General features: G+C 35.2%; 1 protein-coding gene across 1 annotated transcript in view; it reads right to left on the bottom strand.

Moving 5' to 3' along the window:
- The window catches only part of LOC137632372 (vitellogenin receptor Yl-like), a 312,027-nt gene that overhangs the window by 64,139 nt on the left and 232,888 nt on the right, over window positions 1–15,000 (bottom strand). Inside the window, exons 2-4 of the mRNA XM_068364307.1 lie at window positions 2,566–2,782; window positions 1,447–1,609; window positions 367–530 (exon numbers count right to left, since the gene is read on the bottom strand). Of these exons, the coding sequence (XP_068220408.1) occupies window positions 367–530; window positions 1,447–1,609; window positions 2,566–2,782 (544 nt within the window). The remainder of the gene's footprint in view (window positions 1–366; window positions 531–1,446; window positions 1,610–2,565; window positions 2,783–15,000) is intronic.

A 15,000-nucleotide genomic window follows, 5' to 3' on the forward strand; every position in this document is an offset into this window, starting at 1 on the left:
TATAATGCTTTAATTTTCTATAAGTTATGGCTAATTTAAAAATCTATGGTACACTGTAGGCTATATGGAAATAGTATATGAAATTTTACTGTATGTGTGCGAGTGTAATTAAAATATGCGAATATATACAAATCGAAACAAAATATACAGTTTTTGCTCAAGCAAAACCCCATTACTTAAAATATCAATCAAAATCAAACAATAATTCTTAAAAATCATACGTATGAAATGAAAGCATATAAGCATTTCCGTAATAAAAAGGAAAAACGTGATACATCACAACATTCCCATGAGGAAAAAAGAAGAAAGACCAAATGGAAAGAAAGAGTCAGTGGAAGAAAGAGGAGAAAAGAAAGCGTGACCCACCTCTGGGTTCCACGAAGCTGAAATATTGGGCATTGACTGGAATGGCGCCCAGGTACTGAGAGTCCAAGGCTGATCTGATGATTCTCCTCATGGACTCCGTCTCGTCACTCCATCCCGTGTAGTTGATGTCGACGGTTGCTAGGACCTTGCCAGGGATTGAGCGGCTGCGTAGAACAAGTTCAAATCAATTACTACGATCATATTCTCTGAACGTTTCGCAAGAGATCCTATTCCATTATACATAAATTGAGAAAATAATATATTGATCTTATAAAACATACAAATTTAACTATATAGAAATATTCCATTCTATCTAGATTTATACGGACAAGTAAAATCATAGTCTAAACGTAAATGATTATATCACGTAAATGATTAAAACTAAGAATAATGAAGGACTTGGAGTGAAACTAACACACGAAATGTGAGATTGCATGAATGACACGAATGGTGAGAAAGTGTTACAGTAGACAGGGGTCGGGGTATGACAAACACTTTCCTAAAGATTTTGTGAATCGGAGAACAGAGACTTCTGAGAAATTTTGGGAGTTAAATGGCAGAACAAGATTAGAAAATAAAACTGTAAGCGAGATTACTCGAGTGCCATATGTGGATGAGATCGTGGTAGATGGAGATGATTTGGGCATGCTCTTCGCACTCCCCCATGAGAGATTAGTTTACGAAACATTTAACTGGGCTCCACAAGGCACTAGAAGAGTTGGGAAGCCCAGGCCTACATGGTTGAGGACTATGAAGCGTAACGTAGATGATGATGATTGGAGAATATTAATTTAAAAGCTCAAGACAGAAAGAAATGACTGGCGAAATCTAACATACGCCCTTTGTATCAATAGGCGTTGGGGGAGATGATGATGATGATGATGATGATGATTATAATGATGATGATGATAACGATGATGATGATGATGATTATAATGATGCTGATGATGATGATGATGATGATGATTATAATGATGATGACAATGATGATGATGATGATTATAATGATGATGATGATAACGATGATGATGATGATGATGATTATAATGATGATGACAATGATGATGATGATGTGCTTACCTCATGCTCGACACTTTGACGCTCTTGTCGCCGGAGATTGGCCTAATAACAACTTTCAAATTTGTCTCCAATTCTCTGGCTAAGGAAATGAAATCAGACGACTCGGAATTTCCAAGAGAAGATCTCCATTCTCTTAGGACGTGGACCTTGGCTCGATATATACCTAAAAATATACACAAAACGTCACTAATATGAAACACACGCCAAGTATATAAATATTGCTGTTTTTATTCATACTTTTTTCTTAATTTTATGTATTTGTTCTATTTGTAGCACCGGGGAATGATTAAGAAAATCCCGAAACGTTGCAATTAAGTGTATATTAGGAACATCTGCTTTCCCTACCCATATTACGGAATGTATGTATGTATACACACACACATATGCACACACATACATATATATATATATATATATATACATACAGTGTATATATATACACATATTATATATATATATATATATATATACAGTGTATATATATACACAAACACACACATATATATATATATATATATAATGCTAAGCCCTATTTTACAATACCTGATCCTAGGAAAAATAAAATATTGAGGAAAAAGATATAATGAATTTGACTTGGGAAACTCAACTCTACGGACATCATACAGCATTTTTCACTACATGGCCTTTGTTTTAATAGTTAATTACCTTGTCTGGAACGCACTGCCATAAATGTACGAACACATATTGATGCTTATGATTAAACGTCTAATCTATCACACACATTACACAATATATACACAAAAACAGACAGACACACACACACGCATACATATATGTGTGTATATGTGTATATATATACATGCATACATATATATATATATATATATATATATATATATATATATATATACATATATATATATATATATATGTACATATATATATATATATATATATACATAAACCCTCAAATACTGTATATATGTATATATACACATACAGTATATATTTCAAATATACCACAGTATAAAGTATACAGATATATGATTAGTATGTATAGAAAGAGAAAATATTCTAGAAACCAAATCCTTACTTTGCTCCCTGAACAGAGCAACTCTGCTGCTCACATCGTTCGTAACGGGCCAAGAAATAACTTACGCATTTGTTCTCCTCCTGAGCCTTCTTCCCCGGAAGAGGCTATTACGTCTTCATCGTCGCTGGTTCCAAAGTCGAAGAAGGCGAATTGTCTTCGGACTCGCGTCAAAAGGCTGGGGGCTTCTTCCTCCTCTTGCTCCGGGGCTTCTACGGGGGACACCTCGACTTCACGACGAGTTCGCAAGATGCCTTCTTCCTCAAAAATGAGGTCCTCATCGGTCTGAAGGGAAAAGAGAAGGGCACGGTGAGTTAATGATGGTCATTTCAATATTGATGTTAAGGTATGAATACTTGAAAAACGTGGCTGATGACAATGCGAAAGGAGGTTGTATCTGAGAATTGGGTTCAGCTCAGAGAGATGGCACAGGAAAGACATATGGCATGAATTTATTGAGGCCCTATGCCAGATGATTAAGATAAGATACTATAACACATGTCACCAATGGTTTAGAACTACATCGATTAATGTTGATAGTTTTATTAATTTTCTCATTTGCCCTTTGGCTACATCTAACACTTTTGCATCAGTGACATCCTATTATTCATCACTATCTTGAGAAAACTGTCGACCCTTCGTAACTTTATTTTCAAAATGAACTAATTGATTATGTTTACTACTATGACCTGCACACGATACCATACCTTATCTTGCCTTTCCTCGTTAAATACTTCCTTCTATTGTAACCTTGAATGATGATATAACAAAGAATTAAATAAACCTCTGTCAACTGTCAAGGCATCACTACTTTAGTCATCTTTGAAACATTATAAGATATTCATTACCTGTCTTTTGGAAATTTACCTAATCAATTATACCAATTATATTTTCATTAAAAAACTATCTAAAGGTTTATCTCAGCCTTGGTGACAAAAGTTTCACAACCAACAATTTCACTATTTCGTTTCCTTAATGTGGGAGGTTGGGCTGTGGCACCCTAGCAGTACCAGCTGAACTCGGCTGAGTCCCTGGTTAGGCTGGAGGAACGTAGAGAGTAGAGGTCCCCTTTTTTGTTTTGTTTCTTGTTGTTGTCGGCTACCCCCCAAAAATTGGGGGAAGTGCCTTTGGTATATGTATGTATGTTTCCTTAATGAAATTGTCTGCATAAATATATATATAAAATAATTGCAAGGTAGTTATCGATATCTATCAATTTTATCGCCGTGATGACATCTCATGATAATGAGATAAATTAATTTTGTGGTCAAGTATCTAGTCATCACCTCATTTCTCACTGCCATCATCTAAATAATCCAAGTCACAAAATCCTCACTATGATTTTTTCATCATAAAACAACCACAACGATCAGCATAGTAAATATGACATAGGCTTCATTAACATTAACTCATCATAACAGGCTACTACTAAGTTGAAAATATATTTTCAAAATTTCATAAAAGACTCATCTTACTCAAATTATCATATTTATCATCATCTATTTCCGAGCTGACATTATATCATAATTTTCTCTTAGGATAACTTTTTTTTCCCCTTTGAAATATTCAAAATCTCCCTTACCTGGAATGAGTCATCGAGACCATTTGTCTGTGCATTATATTCAGTAAATATGCTGTGGAGAGATATTACACCATTTTTTTCCAATTACAACAGGCTAATTTCCCAGTGGACGCATAAGAATGCTCCAAATAAATTAATAGCAAAAAGAATAATTAGTATTTAGAATGAAAACTTTATACACACACGCAGAAACAAACACGCGCATATATATATATATATATACTGTATATATATATACATATATATATATATATATATATACTGTATATATATACATATATTTATATATATAAATATATATATAAATATGTATATATATAAAGAGAGAGAGAGAGAGAGAGAGAGAGAGAGAGAGATTTAGCTTTAGTTCTCGTACCTTTTGTTTCTCTATATTAACCGAAATATCTTCCCTAGCTGAAACAGCTACCGATTCGAAATGATTCTTTCATTTTTTTTATTACAAACAGTTTCTTTTAAAGTTTTAAGGTTTAACTCAGTCCCACAACATGAGCGTAAGACTATATTGAATATTTGTAATGATGAAAGAAATGCACTCAACGTGAAAGGAATAATCAAATCTTTACGTTTTTACATTGTTACCAAATACTTTATGGAGTCACATTTAAATACGTCGTAACACTTTCACTGTCCATAAAAACTGCACACGCTAATGTGTATATATATATATATATATATATATATATATATATATATATATGTGTGTGTGTGTGTGTGCGTGTGTGCGCACGCGCGCGTGTGTGTATTATGCGTCTGCAGTTTTTATTCTATTTCACAAAAGACCTGAATAATTAGCGCCCAATAAGTTTTTTTCCCCGTAATATATAAAATCAAAATATTTACAAAAATCATATTAGAACAAATAGAAAGACAGCTAGAGCAGACAGGCTTTAGAAGAGGATATTTAACTGACCATATACATGCAATTAATAAGCTGATGGAAAAATGAAAAGAGTAAGGCAAATCCCTATTTATGGCATTTATATACTATGAGAAAGCTTTTGATTCTGTCAAAAGCTCAGGAGTAATAAAAGCCATTGAAAAACAAGGAATAGAAGAATCTTCTGTTAGAACACTTGAAGATATCTATACAGGAAGTACAGAAATTCTAAAACTGAGAAAATTCCGATTCAGAAAGGAGGTATGCAGCATGCATACCTCCTTCTATACCCATCTGTAACCTATAATACCTGTAATTCTCTTTCTGTATTTTTCATAACCATCTTTCCTTTTACCCCCTTTCCCTCCTTACTCTTTTGGTTCCCTCCTTTTTTCCCTCTACCCAGCATAGCGTTGACCCTTTCCCTCCAGTTCTCTTTGCCCTCCGTTGATTAGAAGTTTTTTTATGATTTAGATTGAGAAAATGTAGGAATTAATATTAATGGAGAATACCTTAAGAACTTAAGATTTGTAGATGATATAGTTGCGTTCAGTGAATCATGGAAGGAATGACAAAAGACGATAGATTTGAATAAAGAAAGCATAAATGTAGGACTGAAAATTAATATAAGTAAAACTACAGTGCAATAATGATCAATGAAAATGCCGAGAGACAACAAGCTATGGACGAACCTTTTAGAGACTGCTAATAAATATACGTACAGTACTTAGGACAAATAGTGTTTCCCCAGGAGAAAAAAATAATAATAATAATAATAATAACGATAATAATAATAATATGGTTCTACCAGTGTTAATTTATGCGTCAGAAACCTGAAGCCTTACTAAAGCCTTAGAACATAAGCATGTTACAACTAAAAGAGCTATGGAAAGAATAATGATGGCGATAGCCATTTTTTTTTTATCGAGGCATATTTGCACCGACTCGCAAGGGTGCCCTTTTAGCTCGGAAAATTTCCTAATAGCTGATTGGTCGGAAGTATTTTTGTCCAAATACCATCATTGTTTTTAAATGATTACCAAGTAATGTGAATTGAAACTTATTTATTAATATAAATTTCCCCCTTAGATATAGGTTTTGTCAATAAATAATGTTAAATAAATAGATGTATTATAAAGTATCGAGATGATAAATCTAAATTTAATAACAACACCCGCCGAAGTCAAGGACAGGAGCTTGTTTTCGGATGCACGCTGCATAATTTTGTTGATTTTCATATATTTCAATACAAATTGAGACAAATTACATTAAGAATAAGGGAAAACATGTTATTATAAACTTACTTTGAATACCAGAATCTACTAATTTTCACTCATAGTGAAAATAGCAGTTCGGTTAAAGCAAGACTCGCGTAGAGTGGGTCCTGGGTAAAACGAGCATTCTACTATCAAACACCAGAGAGAGAATGGAAGGGAGATTGTAACTCGGCGGTGAAATTATGAATTCGTTTGATTGTGATTTTTATGCAATTTGTGCACTTCTTCCACTAGGGAAGTAAAAATATCGGCAGCCGTTTTCACCAATGGCTTTTCAACGTTATTAAAGAAAACGGTCACGAGCCCTTTGGATATGTGGGATACTAAAATGTACGCTCTCTAAACCATCCGAAAGCAACTAAAAGACTAGTTTCCGTTGTGATAATTACTTTGACCGATCTTAACGAAGAAGATACGGAGCCTAACATCCTGTTCTAGTCGGAAGATTAATTAATTAAGGCTTTTAGAGCACAAAAGAGGATTATGTAAAAACTTATGTAAAGATTATTAGAATTTCCAGTGTAATGTGGAACAAAACTTTAAGCTTACCTATAAGAGAAAAAGGCGTTATCCAAAACATTTCTTAAACACTTAAGAAGAATTTGTTTTTCTCGGGGAACAAATTAATCTGAATTTTCATACTTGGTTTCTTTACTTAAGGAAGAGACATGAGGCAGTGGTCTCACCGTCTACATCTCTATTCGTTAAATAATTCTGGAATAAGACCTCTACACTGGGTTATAGTAAATTCTGCTTACTTCCTCCTTTGAGTTTTTTGTTTTATAAAATTTGGGGAAGAAAAGTCCTGGCACTGGGATGGGGGTCCCATTCAACGCACAAGTCACATAGGGTCAATAGCTTAAACAAAATTAAGGGTTCATAACCTCTGAATTTGCATTTACAGCCTGAAAACCTCTAGGAAGGATTATAATAACTTAATACTAACCATTGCAAATCGTCCAATAAAATAACCACTGGTCCTATAATAATTTCACCGAACGACATAATATTTTTCAAGGGTACCATGACGTGATGCTACTTGGCCAGCTCAACGACCCTACAAGTGACTGAATTCAAACCTGAGACAAACAGAAAGAGAGAACCTCGAGGAGGCATTTGATATCTCTCCCCATACCACAACCACGAATATTATCTCTCTCCCATTCACCTGTCAATCTAAACTACAACCGTCGACAAGCACAAAATCTCTAAACTCATCCCTCTGATAAGGAAACTTGGTGAATTTATTTTTTCATTTCCGAGGGAAATTTATCGGTTCATTTCCCAAATGGTTTATCTTCATCCTCCCCCTTCTCCTGAGATTCTTATTTTTCTGGAACTTTCCTTTACCCCACTTCTCTGACATTCAGATGAAATTCAATTTGGCAAATTAGTTTCTCGAAGTTTATGCATAACTAATAAACCTTCATCGCTAACACACCCAAAGGCATTTACACACTCACATAAATTATATATATATATATATATATATATATATAATATATATATATATATACTAATATACACACACATAAATATAAATATATATATATATATATATTATAAAATGATCAAAGGTACGATGAGAGAGAGAGAGAGAGAGAGAGAGAGAGAGAGAGAGAGAGAGAGAGAGAGAGAGAGAGAGAGAGAATTAAATGGTTGACTAGAAATGTGAAAACTCTAAATGTCTTCATGTCTGCCCATAAGAAGAACGGGGAGAGGAAGCAGGTCAACTTTTTCTCATAGAATGTTGACCCAATATTCTAGATATTCAAAAGGAGGTATTAGTTATTGGTTTGACTCTTATCTATTATTATTACTATTAATACAAATATTACCAATATCAAATAGTTTCAGCTCACTAATGTCTTTCGTATAAGAACTCACCTCTTGAATTATCTCTTCACTATCAAAGAATTTACATTATTAACTTTAAAGCTTTAAAATCTATGTAAGAAATGCTATAATTTCAAATTATTCAGATTATATGCGTTCAATTTGAGGATTGGCTCAAGATGACATTACTGATTCAATTCTGATAAACTCAGTTCTTCAAAAAAGGAAAATGGGTCGTTCCGAACGAAGATATTATACTAAATAATTATATACATACATATATATATATATAAATATATATATATATATATATATATATATATATATATATATAATTATATATATATTAATTATATATGTGTGTATATATATGTATACACACATATATACAACTAATATATATATATACATATATATATATATATATATATATATATATATATATATATATATATATATATATGTGTGTGTATATATATATATATATATATATATATATATATATATACACACACACACACACACACACACACATATATATATATATATATATATATATATATATATATATATATATATATATATATTTATATTTATATTAACAGCAACAATAAAAATGCAGCCGTTTCTAGTTCACTGCAGGACAAAGGACATGTCAACTAATGCCTGAGGTTTAGCCAGTTTCCATCACCACGCACCAGTGCGACCTGATGATGGCGGGAAATTATCTGATCACTTACAGGAAACCAACCTAGTATATATAAAGCTTTTCTGATCATAGCGTTCTACAAACTCTTTCACCACTTTTGCATCCCAATGTAAAAATGAATACAAAACGAGAAAATACCATATTTATAGATTTTATATTTCTGAGAGAGAGAGAGAGAGAGAGAGAGAGAGAGAGAGAGAGAGAGAGAGAGAGAGAGAGAGAGAGAGAGAGAGAGAGAGCGTACCGCAAACCCTTTCACCACTTTTGTATCCCAATGTAAAAATGAATACAAAACGAGAAAATACCATATTTATAGATATTATATTTCAGAGAGAGAGAGAGAGAGAGAGAGAGAGAGGAGAAGGAGAGAGAGAGAGAGAGAGAGAGAGAGAGAGAGAGGAGAGAGAGAGAGAGAGCGCGTTCCGCAAACCCTTTCACCACTTTTGTATCCCAATGTAAAAATGAATACAAAACGAGAAAATACCATAATTATAGATATTATATTTCTGAGAGAGAGAGAGAGAGAGAGAGAGAGAGAGAGAGAGAGAGAGAGAGAGAGAGGAGAGAGAGAGAGAGAGACTCATTTCTAGCCGAGACGAGAGTTGAGTTGCCTGCTGGTAGAGCTGCGAAGCTTAGAGGGGGATCAAGACACGCTCAGGGTCTTGTGATGGTTCTCTACACACACAAATTATGGTTGAGGCATGACCTAACTTACCAAAATCAACGGAGGGCAAAGAGAACTGGAGGGAAAGGGTCAACGCTATGCTGGGGTAAAGCGAAAAAAAAGGAGGGAACCTAAGAGTAAGGAGGGAAAAGGGGTAAAATGAAAGAGAATTACAGGTATTACACGTTACAGATGGGTTTAGAAGGAGAAATAGGCTGTAACAAAAAAAAAAAAAAAAAAAAAAAAAAAAAAAAAAAAAGGGGGGGGGTTTTATGACAGTGAAAGGCTACCATCTGAAAAGAAATGTAGGAATAAAGATCATAAAAAAGATCAAAAAAAAAAAAAAATGAATGATAAAAAATCAGTATTGCCAAAAATAATTTCGCGAAGGTAGTAAGGTTACTTTCCTTGACAATCATTATAGTATCTTTGGAGCTTATAATATACGGGATTCTGCAAATATCGATACTGGTGATGAGGAAAAATACACGTGAATAAAATAAATAAATATTGAATATGAGAGAGAGAGAGAGAGAGAGAGAGAGAGAGAGAGAGAGAGAGAGAGAGAGAGAGAGAGAGGAGAGAGAGAGAGACCTCATTCCTCTCAACCCACACTCCCTTTCTCTTCTCTACAACAGGTCTTGACGGTTCCTGACAGTGCAGCTGCAGGAGGGAGAAGGCGAGAGGAAGAGCCGCTGCTACGGGATGGCTTGAGCATCATATCCGAAGGTGAATCCAGGGGAATTTCAGGGCCGATCCAGGAGGAGGGAGAAGGGAGAAGGAAAGGGGGAGGGGTTGAGTGTTGCCAGTAAGTCTCAAATTGCTCCCATTTAAATGCATAACGGAGAGCGAGGTTAAGATCCTCACGTTGAGCAACTTGCGGATGAATTAGGAGCAACTTTTAGAGGGATGGGGAGGGGAGGAAGGCGGTTGCCAGGGAGAGGGGAAAGTCAGCCAGTAAGGGGATACACAGACGTGGGAGAAAGGAAGAGGGGACTCATTTTCCCATAACCCATTATTTTTTTCTTCATTTTCACGTCTGCCTTCCCCAGAGTTTCTCTTTCAGTGACGCCATTCAAAGCCGATTCACCTTTCAACGAGCCATTCCAAGGCACCCTACCCTCCAACAACCCATTCCCGGTCACCGCAACTTCCAAGAGTGGATTCAAACGTAACCCAGCGCCTGAGGTCATTCACAGCATATGGAGCAGTTGAAGGTTTGTTACGATCACTTGGTGAAGGATGGAATGCGATTGAACTAAATGTAAGTCATAATAGTGTTCATTGTGTGGACTGAGAATAATATATAATAACGAAAATTAAAATTCTGTAAAATCAGAAAATCATATGGACAAATTATCAGGAAAAAAAAATAATGGATTTTGTTTAACAAACCATACAGTCTTCATAAAATACTTTACGGAAGTTACAAACATCATCAGTTTAATAACCATACAATTTGCCATCGTTGGAATAAAAAACTTACTCAATCGATGGGTAAACAGAATTATGTTTCGCAAATAAACGTTGATCAGGTTACTCCACCCCACCCCCGAGAACTGTCCTAGAATATTCCGTAAAAATAATTTTGATAGGCCTTAAGACCTTGCTCGGAGATCACGAAAGCAAAGTAGGTCTGCCGCACTACTCTTTTTTTTATTTATTACATTTACATTTTCTAGTCCGAAACTCTTATCACTATCCCTTTCAATTTTGGTAATCTAGCTGCATCCTCTCTAAAGGGAAAGAAGTTACAACTAGAGCGTTTCATTCTAACATTCTTCTTCTCATGACAATTTATCAATGATGTCCTCACGCAAATAATAAAGCGCAAATACAATTAATCGCCATTTTTAACATTAGATGAACGTATTAAAATGGTTATAATCTTAATATTTCTGAAGCAATGCTTCCGTGTAACAATTTCGCAGCAAATAAAGCATTGTCAAAGAGGTAAATACAGCTGTAGTTATCCGAGACCAATTTGCTGTTGCGAAAAAGAGCGAAGAAAAACGGCAAGGAAACCATTTTCCCCCTGGAAACTGCTGCGTTCTTTTCCCATCTCCGAAATGCCATTTTCTCTTTTCCTTTTCGGATAAGTGAGAATAAAGTTTCTATTTCTTTCAGGTTGGCGACAGTTCTTCTAAATTAAAGATTTTCTTTCCAATCGACGCTTAAGTTTGTGGTTATTCTTCCCTACACGAGTTGTTAGAAGTTTATTAATATCCGATTTAGATGTAAACAAAATATTAGAACAGGGGGAAATGGAATTATTTACTTTTTTAAGTGTTCCTTTTAGGTTTTTACAATGTCATATACCATTCAACGGACCTTATTTTCCTCTGTTAGCAACCCAAACTTCACTCGAGTAACCAATAAGCTTTGGCACTGCCACACACGAAAGTGCTTTTACCAAGCACATTATATAATGTAAACACTTACGTACCGCAACTGAAAGCGAGGAAGCCTATTTGAAGCAGATCGTCATAATTTGTGTAAGAACCTTTCCCTTTTACCAAGATTTCGTTAAAGACAAAGATCGCAAGACTGGGGTTCGAGTTCCGCTCAAACTCTTTAGTTTTTTTGGTCGCTGCAACCTCACTATCCTTGTGAGCTAAGGATAGGGGGTTTGGGGGAACCTATAGGTCTATCTGCTGAGTCATCAGCAGCCATTGCCTGGCCCTCCTTGGTCCTAGCTTGGGTGGAGAGGGGGGCTTGGGCGCTGATCATATGTGTATATGGTGAGAGTCTAGGGCATTGTCCTGCTAGAAAGGGCTATGTCACTGTCCCTTGTCCCTGCCATTCATGAGAGGACTTTAAACCTTTAAAGGGGATCTCAGTCATACTAGATATTGCTTCACAAAGAAACAAAATTATGATATTTTCACAATTGTTCTCCTTTAATGCATCGTTTCAAGCATTTGTGCTTCCTGAAAATTAGTAAAATATATGAATTATATGTATGCAAAGTAAAGGTCAAAGACCAATGACAGAGGTATTAAAGTATACAGAAAATAGCAGATGATCCCATATTACACTGGCTACTACATTGGTAACGTGTTCACCAAGCATTCGCACAGTAGCAGATCGATCCCAGCCCGGGGACAGTGAATTTAAGCTGTTTACTGGGGATGATATTACTGTGGTTGTGCACTAGAGTGGGGGAGGGGGGTGTTGGGCTTGCCCGGCTGATGTTCTGGTGAGCATCTATTCTGATGATACTGAAAATGAAACCAGACATCTTTACCTTTACCTTTAGCCCCCAACCCCCCTCCCCTCTTCTTGGGTTTTGGTTTGAACCCATGGCTACGTAAAAATTATAATAATTAAAAAAAGATCTTTTAGTTGGGTGGCATCCAGTGAAATTATAAACAACCTTACTGCCTAGTTTGAAATTATTTTTTTTTTTTCTGGCAAGCGTGAGACAAATTTTCTTTTTAGATTTACCATAGTCCTCATTCGAACAATGGAAAAAATGATATAAAAAATCATATTTGTCTTTAAACACCCCCATCACGATAGTAAATCTTGTTATAACTTAGAACAATTTGTCTCTCAATGTTTATTGATTCATGGAATCTTGAGTTGTTTTTTTATCTTAATGAAAAGTATTGCAAACAAAAAGATGAATTAGCGTATGGGTAATCACTATTGGCCATTTCAGCCAATATTCTTTTACACTTTTAAGAGACTAAATAGTTATAAAATATAATTTCGGTTTTAAGCATATTTCATATTGAATGTACATGGAGGGTACATTCATTGTTTTTTAAAACAATGAGTTAAGCAACAAATTAAAAATCCCATAGAAATATTGCAAAATTTTAAACCAAAATCAATTTTTACAGAAATATTTACCCAAAACACACTAACATTAGTCTTATTTGACACCCGGCCCACACCCCCCCCCCCCCTCTCCCGCCCCACAAATAAAAAAAAAAAAACTAACTTAACAGTTATGGGATTCGTCTTAAAAATAAATTTATGACCCTAAAACAATGAGTTAAGCAACAAATTAAAAATCCCATAGAAATATTGCAAAATTTTAGACCAAAATCAATATTTACAGAAATATTTGCCCAAAACACACTAACATTAGTCTTATCTGACACCCGGCCCACCCCCCCCCCCCCCTCTCCCGCCCCACAAATAAAAAAAAACTAACTTAACAGTTATGGGATACGTCTTAAAATAAATTTATGACCCGTACCAGTATCCATTACCTTTCGGGAGTATTTTCATATACAAATGTATAAAACGCTTTCCAGTTTCCCTGAAATCTTTCCACCTCAAATGCAGTTCTGTATCCAGCACGACAAGCGTAAGCAGCTAGTTCATATACAAAAACGAAAGAGGAGAAGGTGTGAATAAAAAAAACCTTCATGTGCGCGTGAGTGAGAAATTCAGCACTATAGTCCATTTCTTTTAGCGATGCATATTTGCACCGACTCGCGGCGGTGCCCTTTTTAGCTCGGAAAAGTTTCCTGATCTCTGATTGGTTAGAATTATCTTGTCCAACCAATCAGCGATCCGGAAACTTTTCCGAGCTAAAAGGGCACCACTGCGAGTCGGTGCAAATATGCATCGCAAAAAGAAATGGACTATAGTTCTTCTGCTGCTTTTGCAGGTAAATTAATGCCATTGTGTTTCAATAAACACCCAAGTCGATACTGTCACCAGTTAAAAGACAACTCGTCTCATAAAAGAAAAGTAAAAATCAAACGGATAAAAAGACTTCAGACAAATTTTGTTAAAGACCGGAAATCAAAATATTGATGTAAACCTGATCAATTTACTACGCCTTTCGTCATTATTCGTTAGAACTACTTCAATAGCTAAAAACATCTCTCTCTCTCTCTCTCTCTCTCTCTCTCTCTCTCTCTCTCTCCACACCTAATTACGGAGCTAACTATATTAGATGAATTAGGAGGTTCGCTTCCAGTCGATCTAAGATGGGATCCCACAAACAACTTCTAGCAAAATTAATTCTTCGATTTATAAATCCTTTCACTGTAGGCAGATTTCACAACTACTTTAACTGTAGGTATCTACAGTTTATATGCAGAAGTAGTTGCACTATAACCTCCATTTATATTCCTTCCACTGTGGGAAAATTTCATATATGCAGAAGTAGTTACACTATAACCTCCATTTATATGCCTTCCACTGTAGGAAAATTTCATATATGCAGAAGTGGTTACACTATAACCTCCATTCATATGCCTTCCACTGTAGGAAAATTTCATATATGCAGAAGTAGTTACACTATAACCTCCATTCATATTCCTTCCACTGTAGGAAAATTTCATATATGCAGAAGTGGTTACACTATAACCTCCATTCATATGCCTTCCACTGTAGGAAAATTTCATATATGCAGAAGTAGTTACACTATAACCTCCATTCATATGCCTTCCACTGTAGGAAAATTTCATATATGCAGAAGTAGTTACACTATAACCTCCATTCATATGCCTTCCACTGTAGGAAAATTTCATATATGCATAAGTAGTTACACTATAACCTCCATTTATATG

The sequence above is a fragment of the Palaemon carinicauda genome, chromosome 41, assembly GCF_036898095.1.
Source record: "Palaemon carinicauda isolate YSFRI2023 chromosome 41, ASM3689809v2, whole genome shotgun sequence".
In the NCBI taxonomy this organism is placed as follows: domain Eukaryota; kingdom Metazoa; phylum Arthropoda; class Malacostraca; order Decapoda; family Palaemonidae; genus Palaemon; species Palaemon carinicauda.